This window comes from Populus euphratica, unplaced genomic scaffold, assembly GCF_000495115.2.
Source record: "Populus euphratica unplaced genomic scaffold, PopEup_1.0 scaffold261.1, whole genome shotgun sequence".
Lineage (NCBI taxonomy): Eukaryota > Viridiplantae > Streptophyta > Magnoliopsida > Malpighiales > Salicaceae > Populus > Populus euphratica.
The window spans coordinates 117,382-144,014 of record NW_011500146.1 but is presented as its reverse complement, the minus strand read 5'-3'; the positions used below and the strand labels follow the sequence as shown (position 1 = coordinate 144,014).

The 26,633-nt window shown below is 33.7% G+C and overlaps 3 protein-coding genes and 1 long non-coding RNA gene across 4 annotated transcripts; 3 read left to right on the top strand and 1 right to left on the bottom strand.

Annotated features, from left to right (window-relative positions):
* Positions 1-231: 231 nt before the first annotated feature.
* Positions 232-4,940, top strand: LOC105110783 (transmembrane protein 64-like). Its single transcript, XM_011005946.1, has 9 exons — positions 232-497; positions 1,242-1,303; positions 1,592-1,646; positions 1,921-2,019; positions 2,301-2,387; positions 2,512-2,628; positions 3,284-3,376; positions 3,528-3,558; positions 4,499-4,940. The coding sequence occupies exons 1-9, from the start codon at positions 399-401 to the stop codon at positions 4,681-4,683; spliced, it is 828 nt and encodes a 275-aa protein (XP_011004248.1). The 5' UTR covers positions 232-398; the 3' UTR covers positions 4,684-4,940.
* Positions 4,941-5,108: 168 nt separating this feature from the next.
* LOC105110782 (probable E3 ubiquitin-protein ligase LUL4) lies at positions 5,109-9,310 on the top strand. Its single transcript, XM_011005945.1, has 3 exons — positions 5,109-5,936; positions 8,057-8,564; positions 9,134-9,310. The coding sequence occupies exons 1-3, from the start codon at positions 5,395-5,397 to the stop codon at positions 9,245-9,247; spliced, it is 1,164 nt and encodes a 387-aa protein (XP_011004247.1). The 5' UTR covers positions 5,109-5,394; the 3' UTR covers positions 9,248-9,310.
* A 635-nt stretch (positions 9,311-9,945) lies between these two features.
* Positions 9,946-18,092, bottom strand: LOC105110779 (uncharacterized). The gene is made up of 3 exons (XR_839528.1): positions 18,014-18,092; positions 12,674-12,684; positions 9,946-9,955 (listed from the first exon to the last, which is right to left on the bottom strand). It is a non-coding gene; the product is annotated as an uncharacterized LOC105110779 (long non-coding RNA).
* Positions 15,794-18,438, top strand: LOC105110780 (Heavy metal transport/detoxification superfamily protein). Its single transcript, XM_011005944.1, has 3 exons — positions 15,794-16,375; positions 16,601-16,676; positions 16,893-18,438. Exons 1-3 carry the CDS (start codon positions 16,346-16,348, stop codon positions 18,239-18,241), a joined length of 1,455 nt encoding a protein of 484 aa, XP_011004246.1. The 5' UTR covers positions 15,794-16,345; the 3' UTR covers positions 18,242-18,438.
* Positions 18,439-26,633: the final 8,195 nt, after the last annotated feature.

Sequence of the window (26,633 nt, the reverse complement as noted above, 5' to 3'; positions counted from 1 at the left end):
ATTCATCCCTCACTATTTTTAAAAAATAATATCAAGGGATTAAAATATTTTTTAAAAAAATATATTCTTTATTTTATACCAACATGGGAGATGAGAAGAATAATAAAAAAAACTACGTCTTTTTAATTTTAATTTTATGTATTATTATTATTATTATTATAGTGGTAAGGCTGATATCGCTTAACTTAATAATAATATAAAATTAAAATCCCTATGTAAAATAAAACAAAGAAAGCACCTTCCCAGGTCCCCATCCTTTTATCATTTTCTCCAAAACGACAAGAAACCTGGCAAATCTTGGAGGCTTGAGAGCCCGCTTGTCTTTGAAGCAAGCTGTATCGGATTGCCAAGACGACGACGAAGACTGTCGCCCTTGGCGTCATAGGCTTTCCTCTTCTATGGCTTCTTTTTCATGGGCTTCTCTTCTTAGGATCACCATCTTTCTTCTCCTTGTTGCCGCTGCTGTTTTTGCCTTCTTCACTCTCCCTGTTGAAAAGGTTTCGATTTTTCTTCTCCCCTTTGTCTCTTTAAGCTTTCTCTTTTCTTTTCTGTGTCCGATGGCGCCTCTTTTGATGTGGGTTTCTTTGTTTTTGCTTTGATTTGTGGGATTTCTTTGATACATGGCGTATTGGTTTCTTTTAGTGGTGATGCAATTGTGGGGGGTTTTACTTTTAGGGAATGTTGTGGCCTGTCGTGTCTGTTTGTGGAATTTCTTGGAAATTGAGGTTAATAGGGTGTGTTTCTGTGCAATGTGATTGTGTCCCAGATTCATTTTTATGTAGGCATATGTGATTTTGAACTGAATTTGATTCTTCGTTCAATGTTTGAACTGATGGGACACGCACTGGTTTTTTTGCGGGCTGATCAGAGACAAAAGATGGTTGCTTTATCTGAGGTTTATAAATATGTGTTCTGTTGTTATGGATAGGGTTCGGCATTTATTCAGAGTAGTTCTTACTTAGTATTTAACTGTAATGTGATCTTTATTCTCTCTGCGATCCACTCATTTCAGCTGTTTATTTTGATGTGGGGAAATGTGGTGAGGTTCGATTGCAGGAACTGGACTTTGTTCTGAACAAGTAGATTCCTTGTCGTGCTCTAGTGGATATTTTGTGTGTTTTTCCCAAGTCTCACATTGAGTGTCTTTGGCCTGTGATCATCTCACCGGTTTTGTTAAATTTTGCTGATGATGATTGATTATACTTGCATTTGTGTATTTACCGGAGAGATTTTCCTTGCAGATTTTGAAGGATTTCTTGTTATGGGTTGAGCAGGATCTCGGGCCTTGGGGTCCCCTCGTACTGTAAGTCAATTTTGTGCACCATTTTCCTTGTATTTTTAATTTTCTTGATATTAAATTGTTTTGTTCTTGATTTCCCTTCCATGCTGTGTATGGCCTTAATTAGTTCCAATTCCTTTTCATTGGGAAACCTGCTGCCTTATGATTTCTCATACTGTAATCAATCACTTGTGTATTTATGTTTGTAAACCCTTTTTTGTTGTTGCTGCTTTAAATTAGTCAGACACACCAGTCACACAGCACATTGAAATCAATTGACCTTGCAGCTCACTTTTATTTTGCCACTTGCAGGGCCATTGCATATATTCCTCTAACAATCTTGGCTGTTCCAGCTTCAGTGCTTACTGTAAGGATTTATACCATTTCTGGTGCCTTTTCCTGCTTGGTTATCTTTCCTTAATAATTTAAATAATCAATCCTTTCATCCTATTGTTTCATCCAATTGGCTTCTATTTTGCTTATCCGCCCTTTGTTTGTTCTCTCACTTCTGCTATCAAGATCATGCACTCCCAGTTATTTGATTTGTATCTCTCTCCATTTGCATATATTCAAGTAGTTGTGGAAGAAAACTTATCCTGTGTAAGCTCTATTTCTCTTGTAACTTGGTCTCCATATTTCAGCTTGGTGGTGGATATCTTTTTGGGTTGCCTGTGGGCTTTGTTGCCGATTCTATTGGCGCCACAGTTGGTGCTGGGGCAGCATTTCTTCTAGGAAGAACAGTAAGTTATTAGACTCTTGCAATGGTATATACTTCCTAGTTCCAGCAGCATAATATGCATAGAAGGAGAAAAGGTGCATCCTTTTGTTACATATGCTTAATCACTCACCTGAGCTTGCGTTTGTTCTTTGCTATTAAGGGCTTGGGAAAAAATGGAAACATACATTTTTTTATGTATTTTCATTTCCTTTTGGTTTTCTCTAACTAGCTAGAGGTTTTGTAGTTCCTATGTTTGATACTGCAAGTGAGTGTTTAGTTTATGTCTTATTCTGGTGCCTTCAGATTGGTAGATCTTTCGTTGTCTCCAAGTTGAAGGATTACCCGAAGTTTAGTTCAGTTGCAATTGCTATTCAGAAGTCTGGCTTCAAGGTTTGTGTACTTCATATTTGATCCTCAAAACTTCTGTGGTTTTGTTGCTACATATATTTGCAAGTTCCTTGCTATTCCTCTCTTGTCCATTATTTCTATCATGGCTTACTTTTTGGTTGTGCAGATTGTTCTGCTGCTTCGACTTGTTCCTTTACTGCCTTTCAACATGCTGAATTACCTGCTGTCCATCACTCCTGTTCCAATAGGGGAATACATGCTGGCTTCCTGGATAGGAATGATGGTATGTTCACTCATCGAACTGTACTTGGTGAATTGATTTTAATGCGTTATCGAGATACAAAAGCCTTATGAAATGCCAAATATGTATTTAAAAGAGATTTATTTTCATGTGGATCAATTGAAGGATAGCATTGGTGCTTGATGGGCCTGTTTAATCATGTTGTTGATGTGATGTGGTCTCAACTTTGATTGCCCCTATGTGATATAAACATTAAAACATGTTCTGACATGATTTTTACTGGCATGTTGTGCACTGATTAAAAATTTTTTAGTGTGAGGATTACTGACCAAAGGGAGGGAGTCCTCACCCCATAGAAGAACAACTAACTTGTTATTATTATGGGTGGTACTTGATGATTTGTGTGATCAGTTGTTATGCTTAGTGCTTTCATTAAGCTTAAGCAATGTTTAGTTTATGGAGCAAACATTTCAGTTGCTGGCTAGTTTGTCTGTGTATATCCAGAAAACAAAGAGAGAAATTAAATTGATGTTTAAAAAATGTGAAATTCTAGGTTTTCTTTTGTTTTCAGTTCTTTTCCAAAATAGTTATGACCTTCTAATTATGTTAGCTCATGAGATATGCATGGAAGAACATAATTGAGAAGGTAGTGCTGGTTTGAATCACTTCACCGTATCTAACATGGTATTTCTTACAGCCAATAACCCTTGCTTTAGTGTACATTGGAACGACACTCAAGGATCTTTCTGATGTGACTCATGGGTGGAGTGAGTTTTCAACTACTCGTTGGGTAAGGACCCTATCCTTTTCTTATATGCTTGAGTTTGGTTTTGAGTCATTTTCTGATATATAGGTCTCCATTGTTTATTTCTTTCCCTGTTTTTAACCACCCAGTTCATCTGTAGTCTGATATATTTGTGACTCTTGTACTGTGGATGTAGGTTCTTATTGTATTGGGCCTTGTTGTATCTGGTAAGTTGCAATGATCCACCAGCATGCTTCTTTATTTTTCTTTGCCTTGCTGTTTTTATTTTTTTTAATGCCCAATTGGAGAGTTTTGAGAGGCCATAATTTTTTTAATCATAATTGTCACAAAATATTAATGCCCTATTTAGTGAAAAAGTCACCACCAATTGTGAAGTGCCAATTATAATTACTCAGGATCGCTTTCCAATTTTGATCATTTTTGCCATTTTGTTCAAGATTTGAGAACAATGAGGAGATGATGGTACTCACGGGAGTTGGCGGCTTTCATTATATATGAAATAAGTTAAATAGAAGTGAACTCGGAGAATGTTTCCATGTTTTGTTGAGTCTTGTTTACTGAAAATGTCAACATTGTTTGGTGCCACTTATAACTACATAGGATTTGTTCATCAAGTTGGATCCTACAGCCCTGTGGTTCAAGGCTTTGAGGTTTTAGGACAATAGGGAAATAATGGTAGTATAAAGTAGCTGGCGATTGTCAACATATGTCAAGGAGCCAAATGAACTCAATGTATGTGTTGTGTGGCCATGTCCATGTCAGAGTCTTTCACCGATTAAGTGATAGTTGGGTGGGATATAATCCAGTGCTATGATGAACTGATAAAGAAAATGACATGTGAAACAAAAGGAGAAAAAAAGTAACAAAATTGCAGAAGGAAGTGCTCAAGAATTTTTATATGAAACTCTTCTTCAAAGCTATCCATTAGATGGTGATCATGCAAGTGAAACTTAGAAACTGACCAGTAATTTTCTTTTTACTTTTCAAAATTGGCTCTTAGATTTATGAATGTTAGAGAGTTGCATTGGGCTTTAGTATCATACATTACCTCAAATTGAAGTCTAATGACTACTTTTGTTTGACCTGATATCTTGTCTGAACTCTGCCTATGGTTACAATTTTCACTTCTGTTTCTTTTCTTTGCAGTGGTTCTTATGTTCTGTGTTACTAAAGTCGCCAAGTCTGCTTTGGATAAAGCTTTGGCTGAAAACGAGGATCTAGATGTCATTTTGGCATCACCTCAATTGCCCATTGTGGCAGATACTTCTGTTAATCTGAACCAGCCTCTCATTATCAAGATCGACCCGTCTGAAGATAACCATGAACAATGAGATTCTTAATTTGTGTAAATTCTTTTCCTACCGCATTTAAAGGCAATACTCTTATTTTAGTTTGCCATTTAGTGCCCGTTATTTGTTATTCTGCTTATTTGTACAGTAGAAATCTTTTACAAAAAAAGTAAAAAACAAATAAAAATGTAGGTTTGGGGTGTAAGTGGTTGATCGGCATTTGTTGAAGTGAGCCTATAATTACCGAAGAATGAATGATATAATATTGTCTTCAATGCGATTTGCCGCATTTGGAACAATTTTGGAGTGAATCTTGTTATTTCAAAGCAACACGAAGGGCTTAGGACATGTCCTTTCTGTTCCACTCTATTTTCCGAAACAGTGCGTGTTATAGCGTATGCTTTTATTATTTATCTAACCTCAACTCAGGGTTTCTATTCTTAACAAATGTTTGTAACCGAACTTATGAAAAGAAAATAAGGACCGGACCATGCATGGTCTGGATATCCTTGGATCATCGCATCCTTTCAACTATGGATTCTTGAAGGTCAATTTCTGATGTTTGAGTTTGTTTATAAAGAGTATTTTGGCCATTAAATGAAACAATTTTTAAGTATAAGTGTGTTTCGTTTCTCTAAGCTACACTCCAGTCTTCACCCATTTCTTCAACAACACTCGAATCTTTGCTTTCCAATTTTCGACGCTCCTCTCTTCCTTCAATTTGCAAAAAAATAATAAAACACCCACCAAAAAATGGGCCTTTCATGGAGCAATACTAGAAGAAGAACCACCACTTTTTATCACCCACCGCCACCACCACCGCCTTGCTGTTATCATCATCACGCGGAACCCATCTCTCTCCTTCCTCCTCCCCCACCACCACATCAAAGTCACTACACCACCATGCACCAACCACCACCCTTACAATCTTATCCTCCACCCAACAACCCCTATCCTACCCACATTCCACCTCTAGTTCACCACTACTGCAATTCCCACCATTACCACTCATGCAACTATGCAAATCACCAACCTTTTTATTATACCTGTCAACATCAGCCTACTGGTGGGTGGTCTCCGGTAATCAGACCTCACGTGGGTTTTACTTCAACTATTAATGCTGCTACTGCACAACCAATTCTGCCGGAGCCAGCTCCTTTTGTGGATCATCAGAACGCAAAGAGGGTTAGAAATGATGTCAATGTTAATAAAGATACTTTAAAGGTTGAAATTGATGTTTCAAACCCTGATCATCACTTGGTTTCTTTCGTTTTCGATGCATTATTTGATGGGAGGTTAGTGTTTGATTTGCTAGTGTTAGATTCTTGGTTTTATTGTTGAATTCTTGATTTTGCTTTGTTAAAGTAGAGGTTTCTGATACGTTGGTTGTTGGTTACATGATTCTTGATTGAGGGTTTAGCTTCTGCTGCTCAATTAACATGGAGGATTTGTTTGGTGATTGACTATAATGAATCCCTGTAGTAAAATCTGAGGGTGAGATTTTCTAGTGTTTTGAGTGACTGAATGAATTGAAAAAAGATTATGAGTGACCATCTCCGATAAGGAATGATCTCAATTTAGATTATCAGGTGACCTTTTTATGTTGAAAACATTGAGTTGAGCAAATGTTGATGAGTTTTCACAGTGTGATTTTGATGGCAATTGGGGCGTAGGAGGATATCTCAAGTGATAGTGTGCGTTGACGGAGGCCTTGATATACACGATAGACCTCATGCATTTTATCTCTTAATTGTTGACTGTCCAGGGTGGTTTTGACGGTGGAAATGAGAGTGGTGAAGGGTTTCAGAAATCAAATTTGCAAGAACGAGCCAAACGGGGAAATTTGAAGGGATTAACATAGACTGACATACTAACGCCTGAGTTTTTTTTTTCCCCCTGTTAATGATGTTCTCCTTGCAAATATATAGCTCTAGAGATGCTTGGAGATCGTGGACTGTGGTTGCTTATACGCTACAAAAGCTGCCCCTTTTTTTCATATGTTTTGAGATATAAATTAGTAAAATTAGGTGAATAGTCCTTGTTGAGAGGTGATTAGTGAGGAAAGATAGTTTAGCCTAGCTAAACTGCTTGACTTACCCTTTGGTTTCAGCATCATTCTTTGTGTTTATGTTTGTATTAAATACATCATAATGTACTACAATTGTAATCAAGCCTTTCTTGGTCTGTATACTTTTCTCGAATACTGTTCAAAAGCTCCATATGATGCCTTGATTTTTCATTATATAAGCTCAGTAGAAAATGTTTTGGTTTAGCCTTAGGTTTCATCATCATTCTGTGTTTACAGTTGTATTGAATACAATGTAATGTACTTCATTTGTAATCAAGGTTTGCTTGATCTGTATTAAATACAGAGTTTTTTCTCATTTTAGAAAGACTGGCAAAGTTAATATAGTAAAAGTTTCACCATCTTGGCTTTATGATATCAGAATTAACTCATGCCAAACGATTACCGCAAGGTCGATATGAATGAAATCCACAAGGTCAATATGAATGAAATTGCATTGTGTATCAGTTGTAATATTTAGGATGACTGGAAATATTCACACATTGATTGGTGAATTAGCTGGATATTAGTTGGATTTTGTTCTTCTCTCTCCCCTCTCATTTTTGACCTTTTGAAAGGAGTATCTTCCTTTTTCGGGTGGGCTTGACTGGATTGTTGTGCTGACCAGAAGAAACTTATCATTCTGTCCGTATGCAATTTCTATATGGTGATTCTCTTTAGTAGTTTATTCTCCATGCATGATAGACAATAGCGATATTTTTTTCCAGTAATTTTAAATGTATTCTATGGCAATTAGGTATATAGGCAACCTAGGACAGAAGAGTTAGAGATCATAATCGTACCACTTAGGCTTGAGCCTGTCATAGACCTTAATTATAATGTTCTGTCTCAATCTAGTTGACCTCGGATGTAAGCACAGGCACACGTTTATTCTAGGAAGACATTCACGTATTCTAATAAGTGAAAATGTGAGCTATATTTATTTTGATTTTCCCAGATCTTTTCTAGGAAAGCATTTATATGTGGACAATACTGATGTATTACTGCTGCAATGTTAACTTTCTGAAGTGAATTTTGTTCTATTAAAATCTCAATAGCTTCACTCTGAATTATGGAATTAGGTGAGAAGTTTGCACTTCTAAAGTAGCAACTTCAAACTCTGCATGTTTAAAAAGAAAGTCCAAATGTTACAACATGAGAATCTCATTGGGGTTATTTCAAATGAGAAACAAAGCACTGGATCCCTTCAGAACACTAGAAACACCAGCAATTAACAAAAAGCTGTGTGCCAGCTTGATTCTCTGAGTTTTCTAATCACACACACGAGACCTTGCAAGGATTTTTTTCTTAAATCTAATACCGCTTGTTTTGTTTTGTTTTTAATAACAGCATTACGATTTTCTACTTTGCCAAGGAAGAGCAGGATGGTAGGTTCGTTCCTGCATTTCCTGAAGCCCATTTACCTGTGAAAATCTCCTTCCAGAAAGGTCTTGGCCAGAAATTTCATCAGCCTCCAGGAACAGGCATTGATTTAGGCTTCTTTGAGTTGGATGATCTCTCAAAATCATCACCTGAAGAAGATGTTTTTCCTCTTGTAATAGCTGCTGAAACATACTTGCCAGTTAACTTAACAAATGAAAATGATGATTCTGTGCCAAACACATTTCGCCACATGCAGATTACTCAGGCTGTTCTTGAGAGAAAAAATGGTGACAATTTCCATGTCAGAGTAATAAGGCAGATTCTATGGGTTGCTGGAGTTCGATATGAGCTCCATGAGATATATGGAATAGGAAGCTCGGCAGCTGAAGGCTTTGATGACAGTGACCCAGGGAAGGATTGTGTGATTTGCATGGCTGAACCTAAGGATACTGCCGTGTTACCTTGCCGACATATGGTGAGAGTCTGCCCTTTATCCTGTTCACTATTTTAAGACATGGCTATTAATCATAAGTGAAAAGCACTATGTAGTGCTCTTGCATTCATGCATTCACGCATAATGATTCCACACACTATTAAGGGTGATATTAGGAAGGTTGAATGTCTTATGCTTGAAATACACATCTTAAATTGACTGTTTGCTTCCAGGCACATGAGTGCAAGTTATCTGATCTCTCGAGTTTATTTAGTGGATATATCTCAAGGTCCCTCTCTCCCTTTCACTTGAGCAGTCATTTTCCATTTACAGAGATAAGTTCGGCTTAGTATTAACAGTAGTCTATGTGGAAATCTAGACTAGAAAAGTTTTTTCTCTATTGTTAATATTCAGCAATTGATTTGCATGGAGTTTTTTCAAGAAGGTTTTCTCAAGAGGTAATATTCTTACTTCTTTCTAGTGTCTGAATTCCTTGAGGAAACATTTCTGTACTCTGCATGTTGTTACAAGTTCAAATCTCTGTTTCCCTTTCCTTTTTATTTAAACCTCTATTCCTTTGTTCTCAAGTCATGTGTGTTGTGTCTTTTCAGTGCATGTGTGGCAAGTGTGCAAAAGAATTGAGGCTTCAATCAAATAAGTGTCCAATATGCCGCCAACCGATTGAGCAACTCATAGGGATCAAGATAAATAGCAGTGATCAATGAGAAACTCTGTTTTCTCATATAAAGTTGGATTTATGGTATAATGGTTAACTTTTTTTTCCCTCATGAATGTGTGTTCTAATATATATATATATATCCTTTTTGTTTGTTCTTATTTTTTATATATATAATTTTCTTGTGTCTTTGTAGAAGAATACTTTGTAGATCCAAATCTTCCAAAGAGAGAATTTACTAATAGTAAACATTAAACGAATCTTTAGCCACTTGTATTATTGCCTTTATATGTCCATGAAGCCACCTTTATTACCTCGATCATCTTATTCTTCCAAAACGTGTTTTTAAAACTAGGTTGTGCATTGTATGGTTTGCATCAATTTGGACGTTATGTACATGAGGTGAAGTGGCATTCATTTACCATCTCATTCCAAAACATGGTTGATGTAGTCCAGGAATATCAAATATCTATGTTTTTGCATGTCGGTGCCAGGACAGTATGAAGTTTTCCATGAATACGAGGTACGTGCATTAAAGTTAGGATTCGTGGCTGTTTCATATTTCTCTTGACACAGTCCACACTCCCAACCTTCATCATTGAATCCAGTTACTGTTGACATGTATCCATCATGTGTGCCTGTAAATTTGCTATTTTCATATGTGAAATGAACATGGAGATTCGAAAGGAAGAAAGAGAAGCTGCAAACAGCTTGACTGAATGAACACACTTGTAGCCTGTAGGTCGACAGTAGCAGCCTTTTCTCTTTGAGCTAACAGCCGAAAAGAGAGGCTGAGAGGGAATATTTGCCATCGAAGATAGAATTGAAGGGGAAAAATCGAGAATCTTCAAAGCTTATTTTTTACCTTTAGTGATATGTTAACGATCAGAGAATACAAAAGCTATGCTTTGATATCATTTTTTGCACAGTATTGCTTGCCAGCGAAGGATGTAGATATTTCTCCTAAATTGCGTTGATTCTGCATGTAGGTGTCTTGTATTAATTGTGCCTGTTAGAACGCCAGACTAGACTCATTTTTCTACAGTTTTGGACCTTGAAACTTTCCCTTTGATGTCTTCTGAAGTTTTTTAAGATCTGGTGTATACCTGTAAATTGGTTTAACCTTTGCACTCGTATGATCTGCATGCAGTTCATGTCATTTCTTTAATTTTGCAAGATGCTTTAGATCATTCAGGACATGGTTAACGTCGTATGGAGGGAATCAGGTGACCTCTGTTACACTTCATTTGAACTTATCCAGATTCCTTTTATCCTGTTTAACAAGTCTTGTGTTGATGCCAAATGAAGTCCTGAACTACTTGCTCTGCCCTGCATTATGCTGTTTGATACACAGTGCGCCTTTTCTTTTTACATCTATTTTGTTTCGAAAGAGAGGTAAAAGGACGAGGGAGGGAGTGGTGGGGGTAAGGCTAAAAAAGAAGGGAATAAACTTGTTTAAAGGGTCAGGTAAAAGGAAGGAGGGCATAAAATTGTTTTCTATCTCTGTTTAAGGACTTCATTAAAGCTATAAAATAGTCTCTCATTCTTTAATTAATCTTGATATTCCACTAAAAATTGTCACAATGTTTTCTTTGCATTCATGACCATCTAGATTAAAGAACAAGAATGAAGGATATTATGCTGTTAGGTCTATGCCACAGTTGAAATTGTGGCTGGAATGAAAAAGTATTATTTCTTTCGCACAATTCAAAACCCAGCATACCCCTCCATTGGCCAATCAGAATGTCAATGACTGCATTTTTTTTCACTTGGCAGTGTGCCATCAGCATCAAGAATGCATGAAAGCAACAAGCAACAAGCAACTGTCATTCCTTCCCACAAACTAATCTTGCTTCTGCCATTTCCAAATCACAGAATTATGTACAATTGCATTAATTTGTCATGAGGAGTCGATCATTATTAAGAATTTGTTCTTAAGTCACAATCATTTACTTCGAGAAAAAGGCTCGGAGGTACAAAATTATAGTATTAGCTAGGAATGATCATGGAAACAATTTAACTTTAATTTTGAATTTGGTACCACTCGCTCCCCCACCCACAGGATAGTGGAAAAGGCCATTTTGATGGGAGATGTCGCTCTTCTTGATGCTGCCCATCAGACCACCATTGACATGCATGCGTTTGTCTCAATCAGCTAGGGATGATGGAAAAATCACTGTGATAAATATCTAGGGGAGATAGGTATTTAAGAAGGAATAGATAAAAGTGGGAAATGTACTCCAAAATGGGCATGGTGGAAAGGATCCTTATGTGACAAGTCCTGGCAAAGATGAAAAGGAAGATAATGGAGTTACAGTGTGCAATTCCCTTGGACACATATAAGTCAAACCTGCCATTAAGTTTCTCTTACCATAATGCTATGGGAAGCTTTTAATTTCTTGGATTCATATGATGATGCTGAAGAGTGGCTATGCATGAGGGTTGTGGCTCTTGGTGATATGACTCCTAATGGGAGTGTGAGAGAGAGCATAAAAAGGAGAGAACAAAAAAATAGGGTCTGGAAAATTAAAGACTTCCATTATACATGGTCAAAACTTGTAGTAACACTATCATTATTTACCCATATAGACAAAAAATCTAGAGCTAGAACGAAGAAAGATTGTAGAGGGACCATGCATGTGATGATCATGGCAGCCTCTATAGATCCAAAAAAAATATGGCCTTCCAAGCCATCCATCAATATATATGTAGTCGTACATAATCCTCCTCTCATCAACCAGTCATAGTCCACACACCATGTGATTCCCTGAACATAAATAGCAGTTCCTGTGCCTAGTAGCCTAGGTGTTTCCACTTAAGAACTAAAGAGACAAAAGGAAGTAAAGCCAAGCTCGGAAATGGCTGTTAGGGTTCCCAAATTCATTCAAATTTACCCAACAACAGTTCCCAAATATAACACTCATCTTACCAAGTGGATGTGGGTGGGGGATACGTGGCTTGTATAGAGGCTTGAAAAGGGATACATATCGGCACACATGAAAATAAACAAACAGTGTATACATTTTGACCTTCTTCACCGTGACATAATTTTTAGCATGTGTAATTACCCAGGACGCAGCGTCTCTTTGCTTAAACAAGAGCAGGAAAGATACCTGGTTTATGTCATTTGTCGGCATTCAAGAACCTTTTTTTCAGGTAAAGTTGCACAAGAGTTTCTTACATCCCTATCAAACCACCCGGCCTGACTGAGTAGCTCAACTCCTTGGTCACCTGCTGCGACCTGATCCAAACCGGTTTTTAAAATATACCGGATGGAAGTTGATTTGCCCACCATTGACAATTTAATCCTGAACTGGTTCATCTAGTTAAAATTTAAGTCTTGACACTTAAAAAAAATGATGTTTTGGATTGATCCGAATTAAACTAACATAGTCTATTTTACTTATTACCCAAATATTGGACCGGAAGATAAACCAAAAGACTTTAGTTACATCACGATTTATGCTACTAGAACTACAGGAACAGCTTGGTGGAAAAGAAGACTTGAAAACAATAAAGAGAATAGCCCTACAAACGTGATACTGTTTTCATCTTTAGGCTGAGTTCGGAATAGCTTTCTCCACCTAACTGCTCTCAAAGTAAGACATGATTAAACCAAAAGAGCTTTCATTAGTTACTTAACTTGACCATGGCCACTTTCTTTTTAAAAGTTCCTTCTCTCAACAAGATAAGTATGCTTGGTTTTTATTTTCTTTGCCAATCACATGTTAACAGTCCTCCTCTGCTAGACCTGGTATCCATTTTTTTAACCAATAAAGGCAAAACTGGTGCTATCTATTATATCTAGCCAACTTTTAGCTTGTTAAGCAATTCTTAAATCGTTTCCGAAGAAATTTAGCTGTAAAAGTTGATAGCAGCATGTACAATATAGCATGAATATGATTACGGGCACATCTACACCTTGAGAAAGGGCTGACGCTCTTGGTTCCTGTTTGTCTGTACGTGCTTGTTTCCGTTTTAAATTGTATTTCAACTCCGAAAAACATCATTTTAAAGCTTCTTGACTTGAATCGTACACAAACAAATTTATGAATGCTTAGTTTGAACAGCAAGTAGACATGTATTTATGGAATGTACAGCATTATTATTTGTAGATCGGATCCTCTCACCATGTATCAATTCGAATATAAATGATGTATTGAAGAAGAATCAATGGAGGAAACACATCGTACAAGTGGGTTCGAAAACACAGCCTTCTGGGCTTGTCATCGAGTTATGAGCACGATTGAATCCATGTACTTTTTCAGAGAGTGTTCTTCAAAATGTTAGGCCGATGTACCTGCTAATGTTGACGGTGCCTTGTTGGCTGAGAGAAGTCAGTGCTGCAACAACCAGTGAGAGACTGTTAGCAAGGGGTCTCTACTGTGCTGCTACAAGAAGATTTCATTTTCTTGACAGCTTCGAACACCAAATCCAATGGAGTAATTTATCTTCGTTCCTAGTAACATGTAAATTAGGCCTGCGCAGGTCCCTTTAAGAACTTAAACGGCGTGGGTTTGAAGCAACAAATGGGCTGGGATTACTCGTGGAGTTGCAAGATAGAACTTGAAATTCAACTCGATCCAAGACTCAGATCGTGGGATGACTCGGGGGTCACGGATCAATTCAAACTATGTTTATTACAAAAAATAAAAAATTAAAATAAACTCTAATCAAATTCTATGTTGACGAACAGTTTCTTTTTCATTGTTCTGACATTGAAAATATATTTCTTAATTGTTTTTTATAAGCTGATATTCATTAATAAATGATAGAATATCTGGAAAAATGAAATAGTGAAGACTAATTATAATTAACACTAAGATAAATCTTGAGTACAATAGACACAAACAAACGAATAAAAACAACAAGGGCAAACATATTTTTTTCTCCAATTGTTTGTCTAAAAGCAGACAACGTACATGAATCTCCAGGATTTGTAGATCAAATTCAGCCAGCATGTAATATTTTATTTGCGCATGATTTAAGGATTTTTTTTTTCCAAATAAATGCAATTAAATTTATTTATACATGGACTTTGATATTGCTTAACTATAGACACGAAGCTAGAGAGAATTTAAAAGGAAAATTGTAGCGAATATCTTTCATTCTTTCTCCAAAGTTTGGTAGAATCCAAGAATCTTCAAGTAACTTTAAAGTTAAATGGAGTTGTCTTAATTACCATTCAGATCAAAGGTTTTTTTTTTTGGCTAACAATTCGAAGTATAATGATGACATAACAGGTGAATTTTAAAAGTAAATAACTAAATCAGTGGGTATTTTTTTTTAACTTTAAAAAAGTAGGAAGCCGAAAACCAATATTTGAAAAAGAAAACAAGATAAACAAAATAAAAAATAAACTAATAAATGCTCCAATATAATTTAAAAAGCTTGTTTGAGAATGTAGTTATAATTATTTTTTAAATAATTTTTTAAAATAAAATATATGTCAATAATTTTTTTATTTTTAATATCAATATATTAAAATAATTTAAAAATACAAAAAATATATTAATTTGAAATAAATAAAAAAATAAAAAAATTAATTTTTTGAAAAATACTTTTGAAACACGAAAACAAATATATCCTTAGGCTTTTCTTTAAACTTACTAGATTTTTTTCATCACAGTTGTATTAAATCATAACACCATTTTGAAAAACAAATAAAAAAAGGGTTTGGGTTTTTTTTATTGGTTCTTGGTAATTAAGAAAAAAGTAAACTTGTTTGAATGGAATGTTTCAAAGGATGAAACAAGGTTTGTTGTAATTATAGTTGTCTAATCCTATTTGAAAATTGGTCTGAAAAAAAATAAAGAAGGTTTAGTTCACTTGGTCAATGAGTTAGTCCACGGATCATAAATTAATTGTTTTCTAATTAAAATATATTTTTTTAATTGATGTTATATCAAATTTAAATTGGATTTTACTTAATCAATCACATCATTGAAAACCTTTAATTAATAGTTTATCAAATTTAATTAGAAATTCAATTCAAATCAAGTTAAAATTATATAATTCATGAGAATAATCCACCCAAGTATCAAACCAGGTTTGATAATTATAATTGTACATTAATCCAAATCCAAGAAAACATATCCCAATCCAAAACATTATGCAAGACGGTGTGTGTTAGTGATTTGGCTGGACAAGTCATTGCTAAATGTTTAAAATAGTAGATATTATTTTTTAAAATATTATTTATTTAAATATATTAAAATACTTTTTTTATTTTTTAAATGTATGATAAAAGAAAAAACCCAAGAACTTATAAAATTACAGCTGAACCTTAGCGATAAACTCCCTCCTAATAGGTGATGATAAATACTCGAATGCAGCGTTCAAGCGCAATAATTTACAAGCAACCTAAAAGCACAAAGGTTTTAAATGGCAATATTTAAGACAGCCACCCGATTTGGGGAGAGAATCTGAAAAGAGTTCATTCACATATGATGATAATGGTTATCAAAAATTAAAAACAAATCCTCTCTCTTTCTCTCTATCACGTGGTAAAACTAACTGAAGAGGCCAGGCCAAGCCAAGCCAAGCCAAGCCAAGCCTTCATGAAATGGTTCAATGGCTTCTTAGTCAAGTTGTAAGAAAAGATTGAGGCTATGTTAGAAAATCTAAAGCGGGCAACAGGGCAGGCAGCTAAGCAAAATATGCACACCAATAAATAAAGCACCAAAAGAGAGAGTGAAGCCTTGCAAGCACGACGCTCTCTGTGGCACTCTATCTAATTTGCTTCTCCTATCTCATTCTCTCTCGTCCTCCCTCTCTCTTGCCCTGAAATAGATGAAGCAGAGCCAGAGAAATTTAGTGTGCACCCAAAGCTTTTGATGCACTCCCCCCTCTCTTTCCAAAGACTGAGCCTTGTTGTTGTTGTTGTTGTGTGTCTTGTGTCTCCTAACTTACTCCGCTCAGAGACTTGAGTGAGACTCATTTGTTTTTTCTCGTTTGTCTTTGTTCCTGTATGTGATTTTTCTTTTTCAACTTAAAGACCCAAAAGAAAGAACAGAGAAGAATCCATTGTGGGAGTTCTTGTAAATTTTAGCTCCGTCTCTCTGTTTCTCAGATCTACCAGCCAGCTAGCCTTTCTTTCTCTTTCTAGTGCTGTACCTTTGTGTTTGTTTTACTTGAGTGGAAAAATATGAGTAAAGAAGAGTTCTTGAAGATCCAGGTACCCATTTTCTCACTTCTTTCTTCACCCATTTTCTTCAATTCCTTTGCTCATCTTCACTCAAGCTTGTGTTTTTCCCTTTGGTTTTCTTCTTGCTTTAGAAAATCCTGATTCTTTTTCGCTCTATCTTATTTTGTGACTCATTATATTAACAACCTTTTCAATTTGCATATTTTTTTGTTGCTTTATTTTCGATCTCTCTTTTCACTTTGCTTGTGCATGCAGACTTGCGTTCTCAAAGTGAATATCCACTGTGATGGATGTAAACAGAAAGTCAAGAAAATACTGCAGAAAATTGATGGTATTGTTTCCATTTCTAACATAGCTAGCTAGCTAGCTCCATTCCCTGTACTCTTGAAAATGCTACATATCTGTTTTCTTGATTTGGGTACTCAAATTTTGATTTCATTTACCCGTTAGAGGACTGATTTTTCTGTCTCAAGTTCTCCTCAATCCTCTTTCATTGCGCATTATTTCTTTTTGTTGATTTTTTTTTGGGGGACATGGTTTATTTCAGGGGTTTTCACTACAAACATAGAATCAGAGCAAGGGAAGGTAACAGTTTCAGGTAATGTAGACCCGGCTGTACTGATAAAGAAACTAGCAAAATCAGGTAAACATGCTGAGCTTTGGGGTGCCCCAAAGGGAAACAACAATAACCAGAACCAGGCAGCCAACCAGAACAAGAACATGCAAATTGATAATGGCAAAGGAGGTAACAACAAAGGCCAAAAGGGTAATAACCAAAACAATAACAACCAGCAGCCCAAAGGTGGCCAACCAACCCCTCAGCAAATCCAAAATTTTCAGCAGCTTCAACAGATGAAAGCATTCCAAGATATGAAGTTGTCTCAAATGAAGGACATGAAAATGGCTCCTAACCCCCAGCCGCAGCAGCAGCGGCAGCAGAAAAATGTAAAATTTGCACTGCCTGAAGACGATGAATTTGCACTGCCTGAAGACGATGATATGACTGATGATGAGTATGATGATATGACTGATGATGAGTATGATGAAGATGAGCTTGATGATGAGATGGATGAACCTCGACATCAATTTAGGATGAAGCAAATCATGGTTAATGGCCCTCAAGGTCCTGATAACATGATGATGAATGGTATACCTCCCCAGCTCCCGAACGCCCAAAAGGGTGCTCCAAATGGTGGTGCGAATGGTAAAAAAGGTGGTGCCGGGGGAGGTGGTAATGGAGCTGTGCCTGTTCAGATAAATATGGGTGGCGGTGAGGGTAAAAATGGAAATGGAGGGAAAAAAGGTGGAGGTGGAGGTGGAGGTGGTGGTGGTGGTGGAAATCAAAATCAAGGTGGCAAAAATGGTAATAATGGAGGTGGTGCCGGTGGTAACAAGAACAGCAATGGTGGTAATGGTAATAACATGCAAATGAATGGGGGTAGAAAGGGAAATAACGGGGTTGGTGGTGCTATGAGTGATGGATTTCAGAAAATGGGTGGACCCCAAGTAAACATGGGCCAAATGGGCGGCATGCCCATGGGCCAAATGGGTGGCATCCCTGCAGTTCAAGGTCTGCCAGCTTCGGCTGCCATTGGTGGTGCAGCCGGTGGTGGCGCTAATGGATACTTCCAAGGAGCTGGACCGGATCTCCTACCTGGTAACCCATACCAGCAGCAGCAGTACATTGCAGCAGTGATGAACCAACAAAGGGCAATGGGTAATGAGAGGTTCCAGCCCATGATGTATGCGAGGCCCCCACCTGCTGTAAATTACATGCCTCAACACCCACAGCCATACCCGTATCCATACCCATACCCGCACCCGCACCCAAATGGGAACGATCCATACACCAACCTTTTCAGTGATGAGAACACCTCAAGTTGTGATGTTATGTAAAGGCTCGCAGCTGCTGCTGGTGGTGGTTCAGGTTATAGATTCAACCAACTTGGAGTGACTAGAAAGTTCTGAATGCCTATACATGCATGAAAATGGGTTTTCATTGTAGTTTTTAATATTTTTTCCTCTTTGATTTTTTCACTTTTTTATATTCTGTTTTGGTCCAAGTGGAATTAGGGTTTTTAATTATGACCAAAGGGGGAGTAATTATAGATAATATTATATCTATATATATATATATGTTTTTAAAGTTTCTAGGAGTAGGAGACTCTTCAATGGAGCTTTTTATATGTTTTTATTATATATTGCAAAATGATGATGATGCAGCTACAAAGAAATCTTCCCCATTCCCTCCCCAATTCTACAAGGTCTTAAACTTCACAGTTCCTCGCACCCCCACCCCACCCTTTGTCCTCTTGCATTTATCGAACTGTTGTTTCAACGCCAGTGATCCTCATCATGATCTCGTGAGAGGTGGGCCTCACCCTAGGAGTTTAGTTATTGGAGGGGTGGGCCCACACGTCATTTATCTAGGGTATCGGACCCTACTCGTAAACACCGGAACTAGGTGCCACCGGTAAAACAAGATTATTATAATGCAATCGTATTTACCTGAGAGTATATATCACAGCGACTCTTTACTGTTTGAAAATATTAATTTAATGCTTTCAAACTAAGAACATTGCTTAAGAGTATTCAGTTCTCCCATGAGTGTTTTTGTATTGTGTTAGTAGTTCTCATGGTGGATGGAAAGAAAAAAAAAGAAGTTCCAGGAAAAGATGGGTCGCGGTTTTGTTTTTACTGAAAAAAATAGATTTATATTGTGGCATCTCGAACATCACACGCTGCACCCAATGCCAAACTGAGCTTATAAACCATGCAGCAGCAGAGGCCAGCCACACCCATTATTGATGGTCAAGGATTCGAGCCGTCTTCACATGGTTCTGGTGGGCATGCTCCCCACTCTGCGACTGCCAAATTGAAGAGCATGGAGACGAAGACAAGCAGATTGCCTTTCAATTCTTGAGAAATCGAACGGCGTTGACACGAGTTCTGGTTAATGTTTCTGTATAGTCTTATCAACAGGAAGAGCATCAAAACAGGCCCATCCCCACCCATCAGGTGTCGTATTTGTCACCGATGATGGTAAAATGGGGTCGTCAATAATAGAGGAAAATAAAGAAAGGGAAAAAAGAAAAAAAAAAAGGAATTCTTACACATCTGTCTAATCAGACAGTGAAAGCGATAGATATGAGGGTCCCTATACATACTTTACTCAAAATTCTGTTTTCCTTGAATTTTACTTGCATTTACGATTTTATCTTATTGTTTTTAAAATATTTTTTATTTTAAAAATTATTTTTAATATTAACACCCAAAATAATCTAAAAATATCAAACTTATTAATTTAAAATTAAAATATTTTAATTTTTTTAAAATATTTTTAAAATGCGAAAAAATAGAATTTAATTCCATAACTTCTGACATGACAATTTAAATTGTTTTTTAAAAATGAATCTTGTTATGAAAATATTCGTTTGTTTAAATTGTTTTTTGAAATTCAATCTTGTTATGAAGATATTTGTTTTCTTTTAATAATCTCAAGTATATTATAAATAATTTTGAAATTAAATCTTGCTATGAAGATATTTGTTTTCTTTTAATAATCTCAAGTGTATTTGAAATAAATTATTTTAAATACATTTGAATTAAAGTATTAAAACGCAATGTCAAGTCGGTTTAGCGGATCCATCTAGATCTGGCTAGTTAAGTTATTGAATTTAAGTATATTAATATAAAGTTGACCGTGTTAACCTATGATTTTTTTAAAAATCATTCAGTAAAACAGCCATGTTTTAAAATTAACCTGTATAATCCATCATAATGATAGCCACGGGACAAGCTGTATTTATTAATTTGGAAGCTACGTACACAATCATGATGTAGCACAGGATTGATCAATATTTTTCTAGGGAAGTATAATGACACTCTCCCATGAGATACATGTGACCTCATTTGTGTATATGGTCACGCTAGCTCTTATTTCAGGCCACAGTTACACGGGCGGGTGCAGGTGGGAGCATTTAATGAGGGAGGGATGAGCTCGAGATCCAAAATTGGCTGGGGCTGTATGGTCACAAGCCTGGCGAGCACCATTCTTGATTCTTGCCTGCCTGCCTGCCTAGGGGATGCCACCATACACTTGCACTTGTTTGGCATGCCCGGTGACACGTGGAAGGACAACGAGCATGGCTTTGATCGGAAGCTAGCCTGAAATCAGGATGCCCGGGGACGGACGACGGTCGAAGGTGGTGTGAGCTTTGTTTTGGATGCTTTTCTGTATGTGGGGATGCACATTACACACAGCTCCATTTTACATGTGTTCTTATTCTTTTTTGACTTACAACTCTCTTTTAATTATAAATTAGGGAGAATGTTAATGGCAGGCACTGACATCAATCATTAAATATATTTACCATAATTGTAAAACCCGAATACAAAGCAAGGTAGTATCACTAGTTAGTTGCTAGGGTGAAAAAAAATTTCTTTTACAAAAATAATGGATGCAATATTGTTTTTGATTATTTTTAAAATTAATTAATTAAAAATTGAATTTTAACCTGGTTAAAGTCTGAATTAATTAGATTAATTAAAGTCTCAGTAGATTAAATCAACAAATAAATTTTAGTTTTTAACGAGATTAATTAAGTTTTTTATTATTTTTAAATTGGTTTTTTTATTTTTAAATCGGTTTTAATTTTATAACTATGATGTTAAAAATAATAATTATAATTTTTAAAACTAACTATAATATTAAAATTAATAATTATAATTTTTATAAATAAACAGAAACTATATAAAAATAATTCATGGCTCTCTTTTTTTTGAAGAACAAGAGAGAAAATATACGGAATGGCTTCATGATTTACATATAAATTTAGTGATAATAGTTGAGATTTTATTCATCAAAATTAGTCATTTAAAGGATGATTAATCAGGGCACAAAGAATAATAAAGTAAAAATAAAAGAGGAAATATTATATAAGGGAAGCAATTATTAGTGCAAGTAATGAACAAGAGGTAGCTTTTGCAGTAACTTTACCATATTTGCAGGAGAAATACAACGGAGTTTGAAGACGAAAGCGAAGATATTTAGCGTGAAAGCAATAGGAAATAGAGAAAGGATATCACTCATTATCAGCATGACGATGATAATGTGTAATAATTATAGTAGCTGTATTTTAAAGTATTTTTTATTTATAATTATATTAAAATAATTTTTAATTTATTTTTAATATTAAAGTAATTAAAAAATTAAAATCTTAAAAAATCATTGATTGAGCGGAGGTACCAAATATGAGGGAAGATGACGCAGCAACATCCTACTTTTGTCTCTTTTACATTTTTTTGTTTTTTTGACCAGTGGGATTGGAATGCTGAATTTTCTCGTGGGCCCTTCTTTCATGGGAGTTTTCAGTTTTCCACTCGCGTTTGCCATGTCAAACTTGAAGGGAAGGTTTGAGATATCAGAAGACTCGTCTCTAGAAAAAGAGAAGAGGGAAAGATCCTAAGGCTAGAGACTTTCGAGAGCTTGTTTTTTTATTATAGAATTTTTTAAAAAATATTAAATTAATATATTTTTATATATGTTTAAATTGTTTTTATGTATTGATTTAAAAACATTAAAATATCATTTTAATATATTTTTATTCAAAAAAAAGATTCAACTATAATATTAAATAAATTTTAAATTTGAAAGATTATAGAGTATGAAAATATATGATAATATGTTTTGTAAAAACATTTTTTATTTAAAAAATATTAAATTAACATATTTTTATATGTGTTTAAATAGTTTTTATGTACTGATATAACAAAATAAAAATATTATTTTAATATATTTTAATTAAAAAATCAACTATAATATTAAATAAGTTTTAAATTTAAAAGATTATAGAGTATAAAAAATTATAATTATACGATCAATTATAAAAATAGTGAAAAAATATTGACTTGAAATAAAATTAGAAACTAAAACAACTACACTATTTTATAAAAAAAAATATTTAAAAAATATATTTTTAAGTTGACTTTTTTATTTTTTATTGAACACTAAAAAATAATTTTTATTTTATTTTTTTATTATATATGAAAAAATAATTTATTTGTTTGAAATTATTTTTTATATAATTCGCTTCTCAACAAATAAATGACATGTTTGAAGTAGACATTAAGAATGAGGGGGACATAAATTAGAGTTTTTTTTTAAAGTCATTATTGGTAGATTCCAAAGGAAATTATACGAAGAAATTAAGATTACTTTTAACTCCGTCAAGTTAACTCTGTTAAATAATCATAATTTCTTTTTTAAGAAATTAAAATTATGGTCCGAAACTATGGCTTAATTATAGAATTAAGCAACTTGCGGGGGGTGGAGGGGATGGCTAAAAAATCGAAGTTGTATATATCACCGAAAACAGCAATAAATCCAACGTTGTCCAGGAATCGAGAAACGAGGTGGGTCCCTCTGTTTCGTCTTGAGCTGAGCTACTATCCATACCAATAGGGTCCGCACGCTGTCTCAAACAAAAAACCTACCATTTTAAGTTCCGACAGGCAGCACTAACGGAGCTAACAAACGGCGTGAAGTGTGATAATTAAAAATTCAAAGGTACCAAAACTCATAATTACGAATCAAGAAAAGGAAGGAAAAGGCAAATCAAAGCACGCTAAAGAAAATTCGTACCATCGAACGATTAAAACAAAAGAAATAGTTTAAACCTTATTTTCACGCTAGTTTTTAAAACCTAATTGGATTTTAGTTTTTGTTAAAACACCTGGTTTAGAGGTTAAATAAATTAATAATTTTTAATAAAATTAAAAATAATATTATTTTAAAAAATAAACTAATGAGTTCTGAATGAATAACCATTAAATTGATCAAATACTTTATATTAAAAGGTATTGGATTTTGATTTTGTTGTGCATTCTCTCCCAATATAATGTAGATTGGAGCATTGAATCTTTTTATCATATTTCACAATATGATGTAGATTGGAGCATTGAATCTTTTTATAATTCTTACTTTGATTTTTAAATTTTTATTTTACATAATTTGATTTTTTTAAAATTTAAATTAACCCTCAATTACATATTTTTTAGAAAAAAATGATTGAAGTGAAATTTAAAGGATAGGTAACTGAAATGAAAATCTTGGATAACATAGGAGGCGGGTTAAAACTTTCATTAACACATTTATTTGAATCTCCTATCATTTTTAGATATTAGGTAATTAATCTCTTAAATTTTTTTAAAAAAATATTTTGATATATAACTTTATTTTTTTTAGTTATTTTTTGTTGGAAGGAGAGAAAGAGAATCGCCAAATTTCAGCTTAGAAAAATAAGTGATTGTTGGGGAAGATTACGGCCACAAAAATAATTGATTTCTATGTCAAAAGGTTCTTTACGATCAGGGGGTTATGTTTAAGTGTTTTCCCCCCTTAAAAACACTTAAAAAACATATATGAGCTTGGATTATTTTTTTTAATTTCGGGTGGATTTTAGATTTTGGAGTGGTATTTGAGTTTTTCATCGCCATGGATTAACTTATCAAGGTCTCTAAGTCTTTTTATAAGTGTTTTAAGTCAAAATGGATTGAAAATGGGTTTTAGGTGAAGAAAATAAAAAACTTTATTTTTCCAGCCATCACAATAGCTGAATTTTGAGTTACGCAAATGACAAATTTTTTTTTTATATATAAAAGGGTGAATGACACGTCGTCCACTCCATTAATTTTTTTTTTTAAATAAAGGCATGTGTTTGTAGCAAGTCTTGCAGTACCATATTGCCTATTGCTTTATTAGTAAGAGGCCAGGCATTACAGTGCCTGGTGGCCTTATTTTTTTTAAAAAAAACATATATTATTTATGTGTATTTTTTCAAATAAATTTTAGATTTATTTTTAATTACATTGTGATTATTTTTAAATGATATTAAGTGTGCTTAATTTTTAAAGAAGTAGATATGATTCATTTATGATTTTTTCTTAACTTTTTATAAATTAAATTTGTTATAAGATTTTTTATATGAACAGCCTTACATTGTGTTTTTTAATTATTATTCAATAAAGTTTATGTATGTATCGGTTTCTATTACAAATTTTAAGTGTTTTTCTATTATAAATTTATTTTAATAGATGAATTCATTAAATATAATCAGGTAGATTACTCGTATTGCGATGTTAGATATCTTAATTTTTATTTTTCACTTAGTTTTCTCAATTTTTTTTATTGTTGATGAATTTTTCTCATTGCTTTACACCACGATTATTGATTTGTTTAATTAAATGCGTGCATAAATTTTTTAATTTACAACTGAGTTTTTTTTTAGTGTAACAAAACACGTTGAATAATTCTGTATATTTATTTTTGTATCATGTTTTGATGTTTAAGATTTGATGCTTATTCTTATAATTTTTTTATTTTTTTCTTGAATTTTTTATTAAAGTTTCATTCTCTAGTTTCACCCTTCAATCCAAGTTTATAGTACTTTTTTTTTTTATTCTTCTGATTTTTGTCATTTTGTTAATGTTTTTATTCTTTTCAATTTAGCTCTCAAATTTAAAATTTATTGTTGCCTTTTGATTTAGTTTGTTATTGCAATTTTAAGACTCATTATTTTTATTGTATTTTTTTATTTTTTATTTTTTATTGTTGTATTTATGCTTTGTGATTTTAACCCTCATGATTTTTTCATGTATAGTACTTTCAATGTTATAATTTGGGTCACAGTTTAAAAAGTTAACAATAATTTACTATTTTTGTCTTATTTTTTACATTGACATTTTTTTTCTTTCTATATAACTATTCTGTTCTCATTTAATTTTTACTTTGTTAAAAAAATGCAATCATTAATATGTTTTGGAAATATTGTGAAGATATATGTTCATAATATTGATAAGTGTTTATTTTTGTATTGAATCATTGTTTTTTTTTTTGTCATTTTATTTGTTGTTGATATCTTAGTTTTTACTAATATTAGTAAATTAACCAAGTTTATCAAACTCAGTCGAGCTAATTACCTGAATTTTATTTTATATATTTTTTTAAAAATATTTATCTATTTTCTAATTTTTTTATGAAAAAAAAATTGATATATGACTGAGTGAAGACCACCTAACTAGTTCTAATTAGACCAACTCTAAATATTTTTTTGTTTTTTAGATTTGACCTAGATAAAAGGGGTTGACAAGTCCCTTCTAAATTTAATAACAATAATTTTTATATAAAAAAATATATTAATTTAATATTTTTTAATAAAATCAATTTCAATTTTGAATCTTGTCACCCAATGCATGAAAAATAGTGATATAAAATTAATCAGATAGCTAAATTGTTGAACCATCTTTATTTATGCTAGCATTTATCATTTATAGTGTCATTAAATAATGTTGCACGATATAACTAATAGTCAGTTTAATGCTCACTGAATTTAATTAGTTCCTTTCAATTAAAGGAAGCATTTAATAATATAAAATTTGGTTACCGAAAATAGAGCTGATTCCAGTAATGAAAACCAAAACAATTATATTTTTTACGTCATATATTGATTAATTGGATTTTTTATGTTATGATACGGACAATACAAATATGTACATTTATATCCGAGTACAGATAAAATAATAGTTTTTCTCCTTATTCACAAATTCATATCAGCAATATAATATAATGAAAAAAAAAATACGAGGATAAGGGCAATTTTGTTAATATTAGATTATTTATCTAGATTATGTTGAATCAATTTTTTTAACACAAAAAAAATATTTTGACGTTACTAATATTTTTTCTACTACATTTTTTTTTAAAACCGTACGAGGATCAACCTGATATTACCTTGTCAACTTGACAGATTTAAAGATAAATCAAATGACTACTAAAAATATATTTTAACTCATAATAAATATTTAAGATGAGATTTTCTTATAAATATTGACACAATAATATATTGGATCAATTCGGTTTAACCTACAAACTCACTTGCTGAGTCATGAGACCATAATAACTCCTAAAAAAGTAATTCAAAAAAAATTAATGAGACCATAATAACTCTTAAAAAAGTAATTCAAAACAAATTAAGAAGCTCAATTTATTATAAACTCAATATTGAAGGATGAAATAGAAAAAAAAATGAATTATAAAAAGGGTAAAAAAATTACCGAATTAACTTGCAAAACACACGTCCTATATTATGAGATTAGGATAACCCAATAAAATAAATTAAAACATATTATGATGTTCAATTTTCAATTAACCCAGTGTTGAAAGATGAAATTGAAAAAAGTCACTTAGAAAAAAGACACAAAAAAAATACTCGAGTTAGCCTCTGTTAAC